We start from the raw sequence: 19456 nt of genomic DNA, 5'->3' as shown, positions 1-19456 counted from the left end.
CTTCAATGGGTTCCACATACATCCAGTTAAAACATTTTTTTAATGGTATAAAAAAGAAACAGTGTAAAGATACCAGTTACCTGTCCCACTGTTCCTCTCCCCAGAGCCAACAAGCTTCTCATGTGTTTTCTCAGATAGCTGATGCGCATAGAAGTATACACATACATCACCTTTCTTTTTCACAATAACACAAAAGAGAACATTTTATATTCTTCTGCCTTTTTCACTGAATCGATCTTGGAATGACATACCAGCACACACAGATGTACTTGTGTCCTACTGTAATGATTTCCATAACTTATGTAACCAGACCCAAATTGATAAATGTTTCCATGATTTTGCTACTACAAATAATGCAGCAATGAGTAATCTTGTATGCAAATCACTTCCCCCACGTATAAATGTATCTGTAGGATAATTTCCTAAAAGTGGGTGCATGCATTTATTATTTTGATGGATATTGCCAAACTGCTAACTTTTCCCAATCTGATGATTAGGAAATGGTTTCTCACTGTAGTTTTAATGTACATTTCCCTGATTACTGTACATGTTTGTGTATCTTTCCTATTTATTGGGTACTGGGATTTCCTCTGCCATAAATTGCTAGTACCTACTTGTTATTTTTATACTGGGTATCTTTTCCTTACTGATTTGCTATACTTCTTTACATATTCTGGATACTAATTCTTTGTCAATTATATACCTTGCAAATTACTTTTCTCAGTCTATGGCCTACCTTTTCATTTCTTCATGGGTTTTCTTTGGAATGGGGGTATAAATTTTACTTTTAATGTGTCAAATATATAACTTTTCCTTTATGATTTGTCTTATTTTTGGACTACTCCCTTAACTTAAAGCCATAAAGAATATTCTCCCATATTTCGTTCTAGACATACTGGTCATATTTACTCTTTAAAGTTTCCAATGCTCCTGAAATTGACTTTTGTGTATGGTGTGAGTTAGAGATCGAATTTTATTTTTTTTTCATAGAATCATTTGACCTAGCAAAATTTCAATAGTATTCTTTCCCCAGGGACCTGCAAGGCCATATTTAGTAAAATCAAGTTTCCTCACATGCATGAGTCTCTTTCTGCTTTCTCTATTCTGTTCCAACAGTCTATTTATCTAACATACACAAATATTTTTTATGTTTATATATATATTTATTTTCCCTCTTTTCTTATACAAAAAGTTATGTACCTGCTGCATACCCTGCTTTTTGCATTTAAAAATACATCCCGGGCTTCCCTGGTGGCACAGTGGTTGAGAGTCTGCCTGCCGGTGCGGGGGACACGGGTTCGTGCCCCGGTCTGGGAAGATCCCACATGCCGCGGAGCGGCTGGGCCCATGAGCCATGGCCGCTGGGCCTGCGCGTCCGGAGCTTGTGCTCCACGACGGAGAGGCCACAACAATGAGGCCCGCATACCGAAAAAAACAAAACAAAACAAAACAAAAAACAACAACAACAACAAAAAAATAAAATAAAAATACATCCCACATTAGTACATTCTGTTTTATAGATTTTTGGTACTCATTGTGTGGATGTACCCTAACCTCTATATATTTTGGTTTGTAGAGGTGTACCTTCAGGGCAGACTCCTAGAAGTGAGATCGATGGGTCAATACAAAACTGATTTTTTGCCTGCTGGATCTGTCCATTTCTGAGACACAGGTGTTGAAGACTCCAACTACGATGGTGGACTCATCTATTTCTCCTGCAGTTCTATCAGGTTTTGCCTCACAGAGTCTAACACTCTATTGTTCAGCACATACACATTAAGAATTGTTACATCTTCTTGGAGAACTGACCCCTTTACCGTTACATAATACCCTTCTTTATCCCTCATAACTGTCCCTACTTTGAAGTCTGTTCTGTCTGAAATTAATAGGGTTACTCTTGCTTCCTTTCAATTAGTATTGACATGGTATATTTTTCTCCATTTACTTTTTTTTTAATTTTTAAATTTTATTTATTTTTTTATACAGCAGGTTCTTATTAGTCATCAATTTTATACACATCAGTGTATACATGTCAATCCCAATCACCCAATTCATCACACCACCATCCCCCCATCCCCTGCGGCTTTCCCCCTTGGTGTCCATACATTTGTTCTCTACATCTGTGTCTCAACTTCTGCCCTGCAAACCAGTTCATCTGTACCATTTTTCTAGGTTCCACATATATGCGTTAATATATGATACTTGTTTTTCTCTTTCTCACTTACTTCACTCTGTATCACAGTCTCTAGATTCATCCATGTCTCAACAAATGACACAATTTCGTTCCTTTTTATGACTAATATTCCATTGTATATATGTACCACTTCTTCGTTATTCATTCACCTGTTGATGGGCATTTAGGTTGCTTCCATGACCTGGCTATTGTAAATAGTGCTGCAATGAACATTGGGGTGCATGTGTCTTTTTGAATTATGGTTTTCTCTGGGTATATGCCCAGTAGTGGGATTGCTGGATCATATGGTAATTCTATTTTTGGAACTTCCTTACTGTTCTCCATAGTGGCTGTATCAATTCACATTCCCACCAACAGGGCAAGAGGGTTCCCTTTTCTCCATACCCTGTCCAGAATTTGTTGTTTGTAGATTTTCTGGTGATGCCCATTCTAACTGATGTGAGGTGATACCTCATTGTAGCTTTGATTTGCATTTCTCTAATAATTAGTGATGGTGAGCAGCTTTTCATGTGCTTCTTGGCCATCTGTATGTCTTCTTTGGAGAAATGTCTATTTAGGACTTCTGCCCATTTTTGGATTTCTCCATTTACTTTTAATCTATATGTGTCTTTATTTTTATTTTTTTATTTTTTTTTTCGGTACGCGGGCCTCTCACTGTTGTGGCCTCTCCCGTTGCGGAGCACAGGCTCCGGACGTGCAGGCCCAGCGACCATGGCTCACGGGCCCAGCCGCTCCGCGGCATGTGGGATCTTCCCGGACCAGGGCACGAACCCGTGTCCCCTGCATCGGCAGGTGGACTCTCAACCACTGCGCCACCAGGGAAGCCCTATATGTGCCTTTATATTTAAAGTGGGCTTTTCCTTTTTTAAAAAATAAATTTATTTATTTTTGGCTGCCTTGGGTATTTGTTGCTGTGCGAAGGCTTTTCTCTAGTTGTGGCGAGCGGGTTTCTCACTGCGGTGGCTTCTCTTGTGGTGGAGCATGGGCCCTAGGCCTGTGGGCTTCAGTAGTTGTGGCTCGTGGGCTCTAGAGTGCAGGCTCAATAGTTGTGGCGCATGGGCTTAGTTGCTCCGCGGCATGTGGGATCTTCCCAGACCAGGGCTCGAACCCGTGTCCCCTGCACTGGGAGGCGGATTCTCAACCACTGTGCCACCAGGGAAGCCCCTTTCTTTCAAAAAGGTTTTTCAATATAGAGATTTTTTAACATATGCAAAAATACAGAGTAGTATTATAAATCCCTTGGTACCAGCCACCCAACTTCAACAATTAGCAACGTGTTAGCAACAATGGCCAATCTTGTTTCACCTAGACTCTTACCCACTCCCTATGCCTGACTATTTTGAAACAAATATCAGACATCATGTCATTTCATCCTTAAACATTTTGGTATGCAGCTCTAAAAGATAAAGATACTTAAAAAAATTAACAATACCATTATTACCCCTAAAAAAATGAATAATCCTTTTAATAGCATTAAAAAATCCAGTCAGTATTTAAATTTCCCCAAAGGTTTCCCTCATTTTTCTTTCCTCCCTCCCTCCTCCCCTGGTCCCTTTCTTTCTATCTTTCTATGCTGTGTTTGAATCAGGAATTAAAGTCTATACACTGCGTTTGGTTGATAGGCCTCATAAGTCTCTTCTAATCTAATACTGTGTTATTTGATAACAGGAGCTACTAGTCACATGTGACTATTTAAATGAATTTCATCTTAGAAAGATTCAGGCCCTCAGCTGCACTACCATATTTCAAATGCTCAGTAGCCACAGGTGACTAGTGGCTAACATGCTGGACTATATGCAGATAAAGAACATTTCCATCACCACAGAAAAGTTCTGTTGGATGGTACTGATCGCAAAGGTTTCCTTTCCATTTTTTTTTCATACTTTGTTTTCTTTTACAATGTTTCTTTTATTTATTGAAGACACCCTGCTGTTAGTTTCATAGATTCCCAGAGGCTTTTGCTGATTTTTCTTCTTTCTTGCTTTCTTTCAAATTGATTTTTTTTATTAGTCCTTTTTCCCCCTCTCTACTGGCCTAAAAGCTTTATATTCTTTCACTATTCTTTCAGGGGTTAGCAGTATGAACTTAACCTTCAAATACCCCAGCTTCCACATCTGTAAAACAAGGGTAACAACAGTACCTACCTCACTGAGTTAGGGGGCTTAAGTTTATCTTGAAAGTTTTAAAATAGTGCCTGGACACCGGAACGTTATCTACAAGCACTTTCTACATTTACTACATTCCAGAGGTTTTGCTACTGACCAGATGCCAATCGTGTTTATTTTTACTTTTCTCTTACACAAATGACAACTCTACAGAAAGGAATACTTACTCGGCAGCGCAGGGACCGTTTGATCAGTAGATGTTTGTGACGAGGATAGAGCTGTGAAGCACAGATTGGCTGGAAGTCAGGCTGTAAGAGGCGCTGCTGAAGGGTGGTCACTAGCATGAAAGGCAGAAACCAAGCTTGGTTTACAGTGACTTGCTCAAAATCAGACGTATATGAGATAATTACACAAAATAACACTGCCTTTGTGAATAGTGCTCTTCAAAAAACTACAATATAGAAATTTGACAGATGTTTTAAAGTTCTTCAAATGATTACATCTTATTTTACTTTCTACAACTCATTTTAGTACTAACAACTATGCTATTAAAAATCTCAAATCAAAAAAAACCCCTCATATCTCAAGGCATATAAGTAACAAAAACAGAATTAGATGTAAAATAGGAAGCAGAATCATGTATAAAATTACCCTCTGTTAAATTTACTGGTCTCGTATAATAGTCTTCAGGTAGAGGTTCCACTTCATCTACAGCCTGAGCTGGTTCAACCTTTATCTCTTTCTGGTCCTCTCCTTCTTTAAGGCTAAAAGATAAAAGCCATAATTTCTCAAGGGTTCACCTGAATATCTTCAAAGTCCATGATATCAATAATTGAAGTATTCCTCTACTGTAGAATATTCTTTCTGTTTAGGTTTTTCCTAAGTATGAGTATCTTCTTCCCCATTGGCAACTGTTATTAACTTTAAGACCACATTCCTTCGATGTTCATTTTGATATCAGCTTTTTCCCTAAAAGCCATTTAACGTCCAAACTTACGAAAGTCCAGCAAGGGTACTGATGGTTGTACCAGCTCGTGGTCGCTGAAGCCTGGTTCCAAGACCATATTTGTCCTAAACAGAGTTCAGAAATTCCTATTAGAAATTCTACTTTTATATATCCTGTGTATCAAAATAAGTAATTTTGGGAGGGACAGCATGAGAAGCTCAGGGAAATAAGCCAAAAAAAAGCGCTAATTTTAAAGCTTCTTTTAAAGAGAGTAATTGTAGCCCACATCATCTTACTCCTAAAATAATAACAAAAGCACCAAACATGGAGATTGAAACTACATTAATGCAGTGAAAATGAGCAAAATGTGATAATCTAAGAATATCTAAGCTATGGCTTAGACCAGAACTATGTGGAGTATCTAAGACACACGATGAACGTCTTCTTGGAACACCAGTGATCATCTGCTAACTTCTTCAGGGTTAGCAAGAATCATAAAAGAGAACTTACCACTACATGAATAGTATGTTGCTGTAGGCCCCAAAATAGCAGCAGGTTGCAACAGAGACAAAAAAATGCAGCATAAGATAGAAGCAAACTCATACAGCAGGCAGGTTATATGGGAAAGTTGGAAGAATAACACACTTAATTCAAATTCCTCTCCTAAATACACTAGTGCATATGCTGATTATACCACTGGATTGTTCAAAAAACTCACTGAGACTTCATAAAAGTCTCTGGCAAATATGGATGCTTTGCAAGTGTTAATGTTTTATTAAATTCTAAACTAGATATTTTTATATGAACCTTACCAATTCGTAGGGTTTTAATGCCTTAACTAATTCTCATACAGAGGCAGTACAAGAAGTTAATTAACCTTTACAGGTCTCATTCCCTTCAGTGTAAAATGGGGATATACCACCTACTACACAGGATTGTTGTGAGGATTAAACAAAATAATATGTATAAAGTGCTTAGCACAGAGCTTGACACATCATTGTTATTCAATAAACATTATTTATTAAATGCCAACCTGCTTGGCTCCAAGCAAACACACAGAAAATAAACTGTTCTGTGAGAACAAATAAAACTTGGGGGACAATAGCAAAAGCTCCAAATCCTAATTTCTAGTTTCTAATTGGTAGTTTACAAATGAGTAGAGAATGACTTTTGTAAATAATTCCTATCAAAAATTACACCTGCATATATCAGTACTTGTTTAACCACAAAAATGCTCTGTGTAAAAGTCAGGGTTTTTTTATACTGGAGAAATACTGGAAGGGGCCAAGAAATTATGGTAACTAAAGCTGGGAAACCAATACTACCAGGATGCCAAAGGTGGGTGGGCTACACAGGTAATATGGATAAAACCTACCACTCGCCCATATTCTCCTGACTTTCTGTAATATCCAAAAGCTGTACATGTGGGTGCCTATAAAACTAAACAGTAGCCTCTTTAGGAATAATCAGAAGAGAAAGGGGTGTGATGGAGAAAGAAACACAAATGTACTTAAAACTCAAAGAACTCAAACAGAACTAATGATATGGCAAAAGCATAACCACTGGACTTAGACACCTATCACCTGAGAAACCTTCTTCTGCTAGCCATCGTTCAGGAATCTAGGGACAATGGCCACTTTCTGAAATGTTCCCTGTTCTTATGCCACACCGGTCTTGATCCATGAATTGCAAACTCCTTTTTGTACCAATTTCTCACCGAAAAAGCCAAAGGCATATAGTTTCTACGCCGTGCCAGTTTCTTGCGATCTCGCTCAACCTTCTCCTTCTGAGCAAGCTGCTGGTAATATTCAATCAGTTTGTTCATCTGTAAGAAATCAAAGACTCAGTATTCGTTTCACGAAAAAGCTAACAAGAAACTTACAGAATTAATCAACTCTACTGACTAGACATATAATGACTAGACAAGACAAATTTATTCAGGTGGGCAAGTTTGCCCTCTTCTTGAAAGAGAATTTGTCTTCATTACATGATCCATTTTCATAATTGAAATGGAACCTTCAAGTTCAACAACAGGAAGAAATGAGCAATGCAAAGGCTTGAAAATTTCATGTTCTCTTTTCACTGCTCTTTAACTTCACTGCTTACTTCCCCTCACAAGTGCTCCTATTTTCTCTGCATGACCAGAAGACCACCTATTTCCAAGGATGTGACATTTCATACTTTATTGTCTCCCACTCTCCATCACATATTTTCATTTAAAAATATATTTTAATCATAAAAGCAATAAATGGTAACTGTGAAAAGCTCAAACAATATAGAAACATAAAGAATAAAAAGTGAATCTTCTCTTTTATCTCTCACGCCGAAGTCCACCCTTCCCCTCACCACAGGTATCCACCAATAGAGTTTAGATATCTTTCTTACACACTTACAGACAGGGGTATGATATTATATCCTGCATACATTAAAAACTGCATGTATAGACAAATCACTTTTATATGTGTAAAATAAATACAGCTCTTTTTATTTTTCATATAAGGGGAAAAAACTTACTATTTTAAAACTTTTTCACAGTAAGTGCCATGAACTTTACATTCAGTACAAACAGATCTACCTCATTCTTTTTAAAGGCTGCATCTTATTAAATGGTACAGATGTCCTAAAGGTATTTAACCATTTCCTCTGAGAGCACTTAAATGGTCTCCTGGTACCCACTCTTGTCCTCTCAATTCAGCAGTAATTATTTTTTACAAACACTAACCAGATCCTGTCAGATCTTTTACTTTAAAGGCTTCTTAGACTCCTTAACTTGGTCCACATGGTTCTGCACAGTCTGACCCCAAATCCTTTTCTCCATTCACCTACTGCTATGCTCCACTCTGACACATTCACCTTCTTGTCTATAACTTGCTTTGCCCCTTCCACTTACAAGCTCTTTGCCTATGCTGTTCCTCCGCCTGAATTCTTTCTCTTCTCTGCCTGTCATCCTCAGATCCTAGCGCAATCCTCAGATGTGGACCTACCTAGTTGAAATTCCCCCTAATAAATGCCCACATGCACAGTTTTTCTCTCCTTCATATTACCCTGAGTTTTTCCTTTATCTGGGGATTATTTAATTGATTTTTATTTTCCCATTAGACTTAAGCTCTATGAGGGTAAGGACCATGTATTCCTATTGTTCAGCACAATCCCTGACACACAGTATGCATCACAAGCTTGATAAGTGTTTGATAAATGAATATACATATTTCTGTGCATCAGTACAAGTATTTCTATAGGTCAGAGTCCAGGAAGTAGATATTGCTAAGAGACAAAGAAATCTGTATTAATTTACACTAACAATAGTATATGTGAAAAGGTCAAATTCCATACACTCCTATCCAAGATATTTTCAGTATTTCTCGTTTTTGCTGATGTCGTAAGTGAATAATTATAAATTATTATTTAATTTGCAGTCTGTACAACTTCATTTCGATAGCATTTTATCATCTTTCTAATATTCTACTTCCAGGGGCAACAAAATCAGTTCTAATGTATACTGCAGAGATCAAGTCACTGTGAACTATTAAAGGATGTCTAAATCATGATTCTATACGCAACCACTACTGAGTCCAAGGGCATCTTCCAAATTAGTGGTGTTTCCAAGAGTTAAAATGTTTATATGTTGATGATATTTCTGAGAACAAATGGACCCTTAACACAGTTGGTGGGTACGTGGAAAACAGAAACGTACCATTTCCCTTTTCCAATTCACAACCTGAGTACAGAACTAAAACTACACCTAGGTTTCTCTATTAACTTAAGTCAGATTTGAAAAAACTGCCACTGTGATTTAATGTCTTACAATGAGTAGCACTTTCTAAGTGTAAAAAACACTAAAATACACATCATGGATTTATAAGCATATGCCATATACACTGATAAACTGGTCTTTTTCTTCATCTTTTCTCACTTCATCCTCTCTCTGATGACCCTTTACTTACCCGTTGCGTGTGATGATTTTCAGGTTCCTGCCAACCACCACTAGCTGCAAAATAAAGGAATATTAAACAAGACTTACATAATTTGATAATTTTATTTTCACAAAAACAGGTCATCTGCAGGCCACAAAATAAAGCTTAAAAACATAAAAATCACACAATTTCCAAGAAAGAGTCCTAGAAATTATACAGACCAAAGGGCTCAGAATGAAATTTTTCTTTAAATATAATGATGGTGATAATAATAACCACCACTAGGACCACAACTACAACCAACACATGTATAACTTCTGTGCCAGGTATTTGAAATGTATCACACTTCATTTTATTCTCATAATAACCCTCTGAGGATTTCCCTGGTGGCTCAGTGGTTAAGAATCCACCTGCCAATGCAGGGGACATGGGTTCAAGGCCTGATCCGGGAAAATCCCACATGCTGCAGAGCAACTAAGCCCCCGTGCCACAACTACTGAGTCTGCGCTCGAGAGCCTGTGAGCCACAACTACTGAGCCCGCGTGCTGCAACTACTGAAGCCACGTGCCTAGAGCCCGTGCTCCGCAACAAGAGAAGCCACCACAATGAAAAGCCCGCACACCGCAATGAAGAGTAGCCCCTGCTCGCTGCGACTAGAGAAAGCCCCCCGCACACAGCAACAAAGACCCAACGCAGCCAAAAATAAATAAATAAATAAATTCATTAAAAAAAATAACCCTCTGTAGTAGGGACTCTCATTATTAGTCTTATTTTACAAATGGGAAATTGAGGCTCATTTAAATTAAATATCTTGCCCAAAGTCATAGAGATAGTAAGTGGTATAGCCAGGATTCAAACTCAGGCAGTCTGACTCCAGAGAACTTGCCCGTATCTGCAACACTGGGCAATTTCTGTGTTCTACAACCTCAGTTTAGAGAACAGTTTCTTACATAAGAGACAAAAGCACAAATCATAAGGGAAAAGATTATTCCAGAAAGCTGAAAGTAAAACCATAATGAATACTTTCAACAAATGGTGCTGTAACAATTTAAAAAAAATTAACCTCGACCCTTACCTCACAACATTTACAAAATTTACCCTGAAAGGTAATAAACTTATATGTACGAGCTGAAACTATAATATTTCTAGAAGAAAACAGAAGTGAAAATCTTAGTGACCTTGGGTTAGGCTAAAGTTTCTTTACCAGAACACAAAAGGCACTACTATAAAATAAAAAACTGATAAACTGAACCTCATCAAAATTAGAAACCTGTAGGACTTCCATGGTGGCGCAGTGGTTAAGAATCCGCCTGCCAATACAGGGGACATGGGTTTGAGCCCTGGTCCCACATGCCAAGGAGCAACTAAGCCCGTGCACCACAACTACTGAGTCTGCGCTCTAGAGCCCGTGAGCCACAACTACTGAGCCCACACGCCTAGAGCCCGTGCTCTGCAACGAGAAGCCGACACAGTGAGAAGCCCACGCACCACAATGAAGAGTAGCCCGCGCTCACCACACCTCGCCCAAGTGCAGCAACAAAGACCCAATGCAGCCAAAAATAAAATTAAAATAAATTAGAAACTTGTGTTCTTCAAAAGACACAGTTGAGAAAATAAGAAGGCAAGCCACAGATTGGGAGAAAATATTTGCAAAATATATATTCAACAAAGGACCTGTATCTACAACACAGAACTCTCACAACTCAATAAAAAGATTAAAACTCAGTTTAAAAATAGGTAAAAGATTTGTACAAACACTTCACCAAAGAAAATACATAGATGGCAAACAAGCACATTAAGAAAATGCAAATTAAAACCACAATGAGGTATCACTACCCACTCACTAGAATGGCCAAGATGAAAAAAAAACCAATACTAATAGTTGATGAGGAACTGGAACTCTCCTACACTGCTGGTGAGGGCCCAAAATAGTACAGCCACTGTGGAAAACAGTTTGGCAGTTTTCAGTCAAGGAAAACATACACTTAACCCTATGACTCAGCAATTCCATTCCCAGGTATATACTCAAGAAAAATGAAAATACATATTCACACTAAGATTTCTAGGCAAATGTTCATAGCCAGCTTTATTCATATGAGCCCTAAACTGCAAAAAATTCAATGTCCATTAACTGGAGAATGAATAAACAAATTATGGTATATCCATACAATAGAATACAACTCAAAAATAAAAAGCAAAAACAGAACGAACCTCAGAAGCATTATGCTAAGTGAAAGAAGACAGACACAACAGACTAAACTACTCCAATTATATAAACTTCTAGAAGAGGCACAATTACAGTGAAAGAAAGAAATCAACTGTAGTCACGGGCCAGGAGGTGGGGGGAAGGAAGTGACTGCAAAGGGGCATGAGAGAACTTTTCGGGGTAATGGAAATGTTCTATGATTGTGGAGGTGGCTACATGGCTATACACATTTGTCAAAAATCAAAGCATTTTACACTTAAAATTGGTGAGCTTCATTATATGTAAATTATATCTCAATAAAGCTAACCAGAAAAAAGGGGGCGGGGAACTGTAATGAGATACCATTTCACAACCATCAGTTCGGAAAAACTTGAAAGAAGTCCAACAATGCTAAGAGCTGCTGGAGATCTGGAGCAATGTGTAGTCTACTCAAATATTATTAGTGGGAGCAAAAATTGGTAAACCAGGTTTCCCTGGTGGTGCAGTGGCTGGGAGTCCGCCTGCTAATGCAGGGGACAAGGGTTCGTGCCCCGGTCCGGGAAGATCCCACATGCCGCGGAGCGGCTGCGCCTGTGAGCCATGGCCGCTGAGCCTGCGTGTCCGGAGCCTGTGCTCCGCAACCGGAAATGCCACAACAGTGAGAGGGCCTAGTTGCTCCGCGGCATGTGGGATCCTCCCAGACCAGAGCTCGAACCCGTGTCCCCTGCATTAGCAGGCAGATTCTCAACCACTGCGCCACCAGGGAGGCCCCATAATGAGTTTTTAATTGGCTTCCTCATGTAAACAGTAAGTTGATATTTTTTATGGAAACGTAAAAATGGGAATTTTTAACAAGTCTAAAAAGTTTTCACAAAATTAAACAAATGAAATTTCAGAAAGAAAAAAGACAATGGGGAGTTAGCAGTGCTGCTGTTTATATAAAAAATAAACAGCAACTCAAGATTTTAAACTGATTGCAATAGAGTGTTTCTACTCTCTGATATTAACCATGGAGTACAGGATATGAAAAAATAAAGGAAGTTTCCTAATGAAGGTAAATGCAACCTCTGCTTTGAAATGCTCAAATGATGGAAAGGTTATTTAATACCTTAGGCTTTCTTTAGGTCCAAACATACATAACTTTCCTGTTTCACTTATGATACATATAGATGTATCTTTGAGCATGTGTTTGAATGCTCCAGGATAGATACTTGGACATGTAATTTCTCGATAAAAGAATAAAAGCAATTTGAAATTTTAATAAATGTTGTCAAACTGCTCTCTAAAATGGCAGCAGACAAACGAACTATTTTCCCATATTCTTGTCATACTACCAGATTTTTAAAATTTTGCCGAATCAATGGACGAAGTTTTAATTTGCATTTTCATGATTACCAGCAAAACTGAACTTACCTTTTTGCATATTTATTGACTTAAAAAAACCACCTCACCAAGTTGTGTGCAAGAAAAAAAATGCAATGATTTGTGCACACTCTGGTTATTGACCATCTTTATTTCCATTTCTGAGAGCTGCTGTTCAGAGGATACTCTGACAATTTCTTTCTTTCTATGGGGTAGTTTTCTGATTTCTAAGGGTTCCTTATTTTTGGTTATTTATCTACTCTTATATATGATCCAAGCTTTGTGACTTTTATCTTTTAGGTTTGTTCATGGTGTATTCCACCATCAGGAGCATTTATTTTTTATGAAGAACATTAATCTTTTGATTCTAAAAAAAGTATCAGATTTATAAATGCTATTTTACCAACTTTAAGAAAATGAAATAGTTTACCAAGTCTCAGATGAAACATCACGGTCCATGTGAGAATGTGGGAACACATAAGATTTAATGACAAAATACTCTGAATTTATCACCTACCTCCCAACAGGTAACAGAAATAATGATTTATGTGCAATTATAGCACTGCTGATTTCACAAAATCTCATGCTGAAGTCCGCCTCACTCACCCACGGATTTGTCTGCCATGCCCACATCTCTAGATGTCCAGCGACAAAATCCACAGGCCAGATAATAGGCTTTCTTCACCGTGGTCTTGGCTGGGTCATCTGGAAGCTGTGTGGAAATGCTTGTTGCCCGAGTGGAGAGGGTGTGCATACAGCCGGGACAGTCAAAGCAGTTGGCGCATCTAGGACACAACAAACAACCATTAATTCATTCAACAAATATTTACCGAGCACCTACTATGTGCCAGACATTGTTCTACTTGTTAGGAATTCAAGAGAGAACTGTAAGGGAAGGGTAGCTCTCAAGCAAAAAGAAATTAAAAAGTACTCTGAAGAGGCTCCTACAAACTTCATTTTAAAATTTCAAAAGTATTACGATAATTATTTTTTAAAATGCAATCATCATCAAAGTTCCTGAAGAGTTACAGCATGACCCAATCCTACTCCAGAGAGGAAATCACGGTTAATAGTCTGGAGTTAACTTTTAGACTCTTTTACAGACCACAAAGGTTTCTGTGGGACATAGAAATGTCACAGCTTATGACTTTAGAGAGGACAGACCAATTGAACAATGGAAAACTGAGAGGCAACAATACAATAAGCTGTGAAACTGGGTTTGGAAAATAACTGCTTCTTTGCTGTGCCAGAGAGCTGAAACAGACTCCCCCATGCCTTGTTGTTTTTAACTTTCCCACCATCTGAGATTATCAAGATTTCACCTCCAGTCCTGGACTTGTTCTGACGTTCCATTCCATAACTCCAATTTTCTGTGATATTTTGCTACTAGATAATATCCTCAAATAAGGATAATAATAGTATCCACCTCATAGGGATAGTGTGAGGATTAAATGACAAAATTTAATGTATGGAAAGCATACTACAAAACTGGTTTATAAGGAGTTATTTCTCCAGGACAGGAAAGACAAAACAGTGGTTCATATCCATGGAGGTACAGAGGTGTGACTGGTTACAAAGGACTTCCACACCATGCTAAAAACCAAAATGGCACCAGTAGCAGTGAGTACCAGACCTTGGTTTTTAATACCAGATCTTGGTTTTTAATACCAATCTTGGTTTTTAATACTACCCAGATCTTGGTTTGCAATACCAATCTCAAATAAAAGGTACCAGGGCTCCTTGGAGAAATGGCTAATTCTAGGACTGGAGCCGAAAATATAGAGATGAGCCTGGAGTAAGTAAGAAAGTTCTCAAACAACTGAATAACACTTCCCTCCTCCTCACTGCCATATAATGACGGGGGTATGCCAAAGGGAGATGGAAGTCTACTAAAAGAAGTCCCAATGGCCAAAGCTGGAACAATCTGAGTTAAAAAAAAAAAAAGTAGTATTGGATTATAACCTAAAGTATAAAATAAATATTCACAAGCCCATACTGCTTGAAGTAAATGACTAAATAAATTAAAAGTGGAGAAGAGAAAAATCTTCCATACAAAAGAATTCCAGGGCTTCCCTGGTGGCACAGTGGTTGAGAGTCCGCCTGCCGATGCAGGGGACGCGGGTTCGTGCCCCGGTCCGGGAGGATCCCACATGCCACAGAGCAGCTGGGCCCGTGAGCCATGGCTGCTGGGCCTGCTCGTCCGCGTCCGGAGCCTGTGCTCCGCGGTGGGAGAGGCAACAGCAGTGAGAGGTCCGCAAAAAGAAAAAAAAAAAAAAAAAAAAACACTTAACAAAAGAATTCCAAGTAATACATGGAGACAGCCTTCATGGAAGGGGATCATAACTCCCCACTATTTAAGTGTGGGCTGTAATAGTGCATTTCTCTCCAAAGAGTACAATATGGAAAAGGAGAAGAAAAAAAAAAGTAACTACATCAGAGAAACCTGACAAACACTAGCTTAAGCCAGGTAATCAAAGTTAACATCAATAGTGATGTCATGTTGGTGGTAAATACCTTTGATATGATGTGACGAGAGATGCACTTTACCTGTGTGGTTCTCCTCCCCACAACACATTCTCCCAGCTGATGAGAAAAACATAAGACAACTTCCAATTGAGGGACATTCTATAAAATATCTTACCAGTACTCCTCAAAACTAAGGAAAGTCTAAGAAAATATCACAGCAAGAGGAGCCTAAAGAGACATGACTATTAAATATAATGTGGGTATCCTGAATAGGATCTTAGAACAGAAAAAGGAGATTATGGGAAAATTGAGGAAATCTAAATAAAGTATAGAGTTTATTTAATAATAATGTTACCAATAATGATCATTAGTTGAGAAGAATATACCATACTAATACACGACATTTACAATAGGGTAAGGAGTAAAGGGAATTTTCTGTATCATCTTCACAGTAATTCTTAAAGTCTAAAACTGATCTAAAATACAATTTATTTTTTTAAAATGAAAGTTTCATCTTTAGCATAAGTGATGCTAAAAAAAGAAAAACAGCTTGTTAAAAATGAGAGTTAATTGCATGTGCTTTTTTACCAGCTATTAAAAAAACAGTTGGGGAAAACAGAAAAAATTAATCCCAGTCTTACCTATTCTTTTTTAGTTTGGCTTCAGCCGATGGCATATTTTCTAAACAACTGGGACAATAATGGGAGTCCACCTAGAAAGAAAGAAGAAATCAAAAAACTGGAGGAAAAGACATTTAGCTTGGCTTGTATATATGCCTATGTCAATTAGTGAAATTTAAAATACATTATTCTGCGGCAGAGGTGAGAGACCATTGATCTGGCAAAGAACCTGGACTGTTTTCAGCATCGGGTTTATTCTTCAATCACCTGTTGCTTTCTTAACCTCTGGATTTCCTGAAATCCTTCTATTTTTCCTTTCTGATCTTTCCTATTCCCTTTCATCAGGGTTTTATGTATTAGACGTGTTAAAACATGTTTATGTAAAAGAAGATCTCTATGATAATCTAAATAGATTAACAAATAAAATAACCCAATTTATGAGGCTGTGATCAAATATCCTTCTATCTAGCCCAGCTTTGTGTGACTGCAATAACTTGACCACACAAATTGTTAAGAGATTTTAAAAGTTTTCCCATTACTGAGGTATTACATGTTCACTGAAGAAAAGCATACATTAACATTTACAAAGTCAGCTGTAGCCAACCAATTAGAGATTTTTAAATGGCAAATTAAACTACTAAGTTAACAACATACTCTTACTGTATTTAATGCAAAAACATAGTACAAAAATTTAATTCAGTGTATTTTTTTAAGGACTAAATATTTTCTTTAATGCAGTAGATCCTATTTGATAATTCTAGAAATCTAGTCACCTACAGATGGACAGATTCACTTGAACATAAATACTATGACAGAAACTGTTTTCTTTTTTCATCATCTGCTTATAAACAGAACCACCTTTGAAAAGATAAAGTTACTGCTCAAATAAGTCTCCAGGAACACAAAATATAATACTGTTAACTTATAGTTGCACTTACTCATCATAAAAGGCAAAATATAATTCATTCCTCCCTGTCCCCTTTCCAAATTATGCTCATCCCTTCATTTGCAGCTCCAATCCCAGGCTTGTCATTAGAAATTTCTGGACTGCTTCAGCCCTCACTAGCATCATCCTTCCCCAAACCCTAATGGCCTCCATTTCACAGGTGCACACCAGTCCGTAAAAGATGCAGTCACAGACTGAAAGTCCTAGCTGAAGAGATCCTTACAGATTATGGAGACTCAGCTCCCTAATGATCACCAAATGAGAATCTAATCCAATAAATTCTGGTGGTGGAGCTGGGACAGCATCCTAAAGAGAAAGGACCTGCCAGAAAATAAGCATACAAAGTGCTAATGGAGATGGAAAAAAAAAATCATGTATATAATACAGCATTGATTTTTCTCTTGTGTTATTTAACTGCTTTCTCTATTCTTAACAGTATGAAAAATATTCCCAATAAAATAATAATTATTCATAATGTGTAAAATGGCTTATAGTATAGGACATATTCTCATATGCATTTTTAACCGTCCAGGGATCCTCACTGAAGTCCTCTGAATCAGGCTGCTTGGTTTCAAATCTTGCTGCCCCCTCCCACCCACAAATATTTGGCTGTGTGACCCAGCGCAAACATTATGTGCCTCTTTCTTTAACTGTAAAGTGGTTTTTAAAAAAAGGTATCCATTCTACTTTGTAGGATGATTAAAGATTATGTAAAGCACATGGCATATAGAAAGTACTGAATAAGCATTAACTATGTATTATTACTAATCAGCTTTTACTTCACAAGACTGCAAGTTACTCAACAGCAAGGTTTACATCTTAACGCGTCTTTTAAACCGCAGAGCCTACTGAATGAACAACATGTTCCAAGTGCTGCAGAAGTTATGGGCTTTTGTTATTTGGTGATTTTTTTTTCCGGGGGTCTTTTACATTTTGAGCAATCCCACCTCCAACGCCCACTTGCGCCAGTGAAGGTCAGAAATGTACCCTCAGGAGAAGCGCCATGAATATAACACTGAGCTTCTTAAACGACAGACCCGATTGTAAGCGCTTTACATTTAGTTCACCCCATCCCAACCTCTTATCTGCTGTAAGCCTTGGGCTGGGTCAGGAAACAGAACAAGGCAGTTGGAAGAGGGCCCAGTTTCTGCCCAAGCAGGGGCAGAACTTCCAGGATGGGAGGGGCTTGGATGAGAATGCCCGCAGACCTCCCCACTCCCTCAATCAATGCTGGAAAGACGATATCTCGCCCCTCAAGTGGCCTGAACTAAGCACCCCCATACCTTTTTTCCCCCTGACCCACCCAATTACCAAACCCCCCTCCCAGGAGATGGCCAAAGTCCCCAAAGTCAAGTTTGTCCCAGAGGGCGCTCTAGAACAGAATGGCTGCTCAGCCCCACCCAAGGCCGCTTCTCCTTCCCAAGTGACAACTTACATACGTATAAGCAAATTAAATCACAGGCAAATCTAAGTGACGGAAGGCAACGCCAATCAGCATGCTAGGAAAATTACCACCCGCTGGTCGCGGTGACTAGGATGAACCGCCTCCCCCCTCCCCCAACACACACACTCTTCATGGGACGACTGCATTACCTCGTGAGACACACATTCCAGCGACCGCAGCTCGCTACAGTAGCGGCAGAAGTAAAGCTGCGAGAGCGGGGCCCGAACCTTCTTTTCTCCCTGGACTACGTAGAGAACCCGCTCCGATTGCAGCAACGACGCCATCTTGAGGGGGAGGAGTAAACGACGCTCTCGTCGCGTCACGTGACTCGAGAGTCAGCGTTTCCCTGGCTTCCCTCCCTACGTCTTTCAACGTAGACTTTGACGTAAGGTTTCCGAGCTAGAGGGGCTTTGCGCTGGACGAAAGTCAAAGTGCGCATGCTTATCTGGGTTCCAGGGTTTTCCCCCGCCTCCACCTTACCCTCCAGCCTTTTTGTGAGCGTCAGCCGTCTGTGCTGAGCTTAGACCTTTTTTTGCTAAGTACGGAGTCGCAGAACAAATCCAAACAGACTCCGTGCGCTCCTTTCCTTTGTTTCTAACAGAAAGGAAGGCTGCTCTTCTGTTTTATTTAACACTGCCTCTACCGCCCTCACCTTCCAGAAAAACATCCGGAAGTTAGGGAGGATCTCTGAGACAGAGTTTCATGGGATCTAGAAAACTGAGAGTCCACATCAGCACTTTCTTCTGACAGTCTTGTTACTGACCTGTAGGAAACTTTCACGGACGTTATCTCGTTTGAAGTTTCTTAGATTGAGCTCCTCCACGCAGAAGCCATATCTCATTCATTTTCAGGTTTCGCATATTTAGCGTTAGGACTAAGTCTATACTGTGGGTTTCAATAAGTATTGCTTAATGAAGGAGTGGAATCAGTGAATGAACAATGTTGCTAGATGTCGTTTACATTTTTCTAGTGCATAAACTAAAGCTTAGACATGTAAAATAACCACTTAGAGCTGGGCTGGCAGAGACTGGAGCTCATGTTACCTGCCATCAGTTCAGTGCTTTTCCCTTTGGTACTAGTGTTGTATTATTACCTATCTGATATTAGAGTTGGTGATTGAGAAGAAATAGAACTGAATAGTAATATTAGTTGACGTTTATTGAGCACTTATTGAATGAAGAACACTGTCCAAACTATACATACATTGTCTCATTTAATTTTCACCGTAACTTCAAAAGGCAGGTACTATCATTATCTCTGTTTTACAGTGCAGG

The 19456-nt window shown here is 38.8% G+C and overlaps 1 protein-coding gene across 2 annotated transcripts in view; it reads right to left on the bottom strand.

The window, feature by feature from the left end:
• The window catches only part of DCTN4 (dynactin subunit 4), a 31773-nt gene extending 12993 nt beyond the window's left edge, over positions 1–18780 (bottom strand). The window contains exons 1-9 of one of the 2 annotated variants that reach the window (XM_067032096.1): positions 18332–18526; positions 15814–15884; positions 13313–13491; positions 9190–9233; positions 6963–7070; positions 5756–5776; positions 5297–5370; positions 4951–5063; positions 4527–4636 (exon numbers count right to left, since the gene is read on the bottom strand). In XM_067032096.1, coding sequence (XP_066888197.1) covers positions 4527–4636; positions 4951–5063; positions 5297–5370; positions 5756–5776; positions 6963–7070; positions 9190–9233; positions 13313–13491; positions 15814–15884; positions 18332–18466 — 855 coding nt within the window. In that variant the 5' untranslated portion in view covers positions 18467–18526. Of the gene's footprint in view, positions 1–4526; positions 4637–4950; positions 5064–5296; positions 5371–5755; positions 5777–6962; positions 7071–9189; positions 9234–13312; positions 13492–15813; positions 15885–18331 lie in introns of both variants that reach the window. The other variant, XM_059061536.2, reaches the window with a different exon arrangement.
• Positions 18781–19456: the final 676 nt, after the last annotated feature.

Source organism: Kogia breviceps, chromosome 4 (genome assembly GCF_026419965.1).
Source record: "Kogia breviceps isolate mKogBre1 chromosome 4, mKogBre1 haplotype 1, whole genome shotgun sequence".
Classification (NCBI taxonomy): Eukaryota; Metazoa; Chordata; class Mammalia; order Artiodactyla; family Physeteridae; genus Kogia; species Kogia breviceps.
The sequence above is the reverse complement of the archived record's forward strand: the minus strand, read 5'-3'. Positions and strand labels throughout refer to the sequence as shown.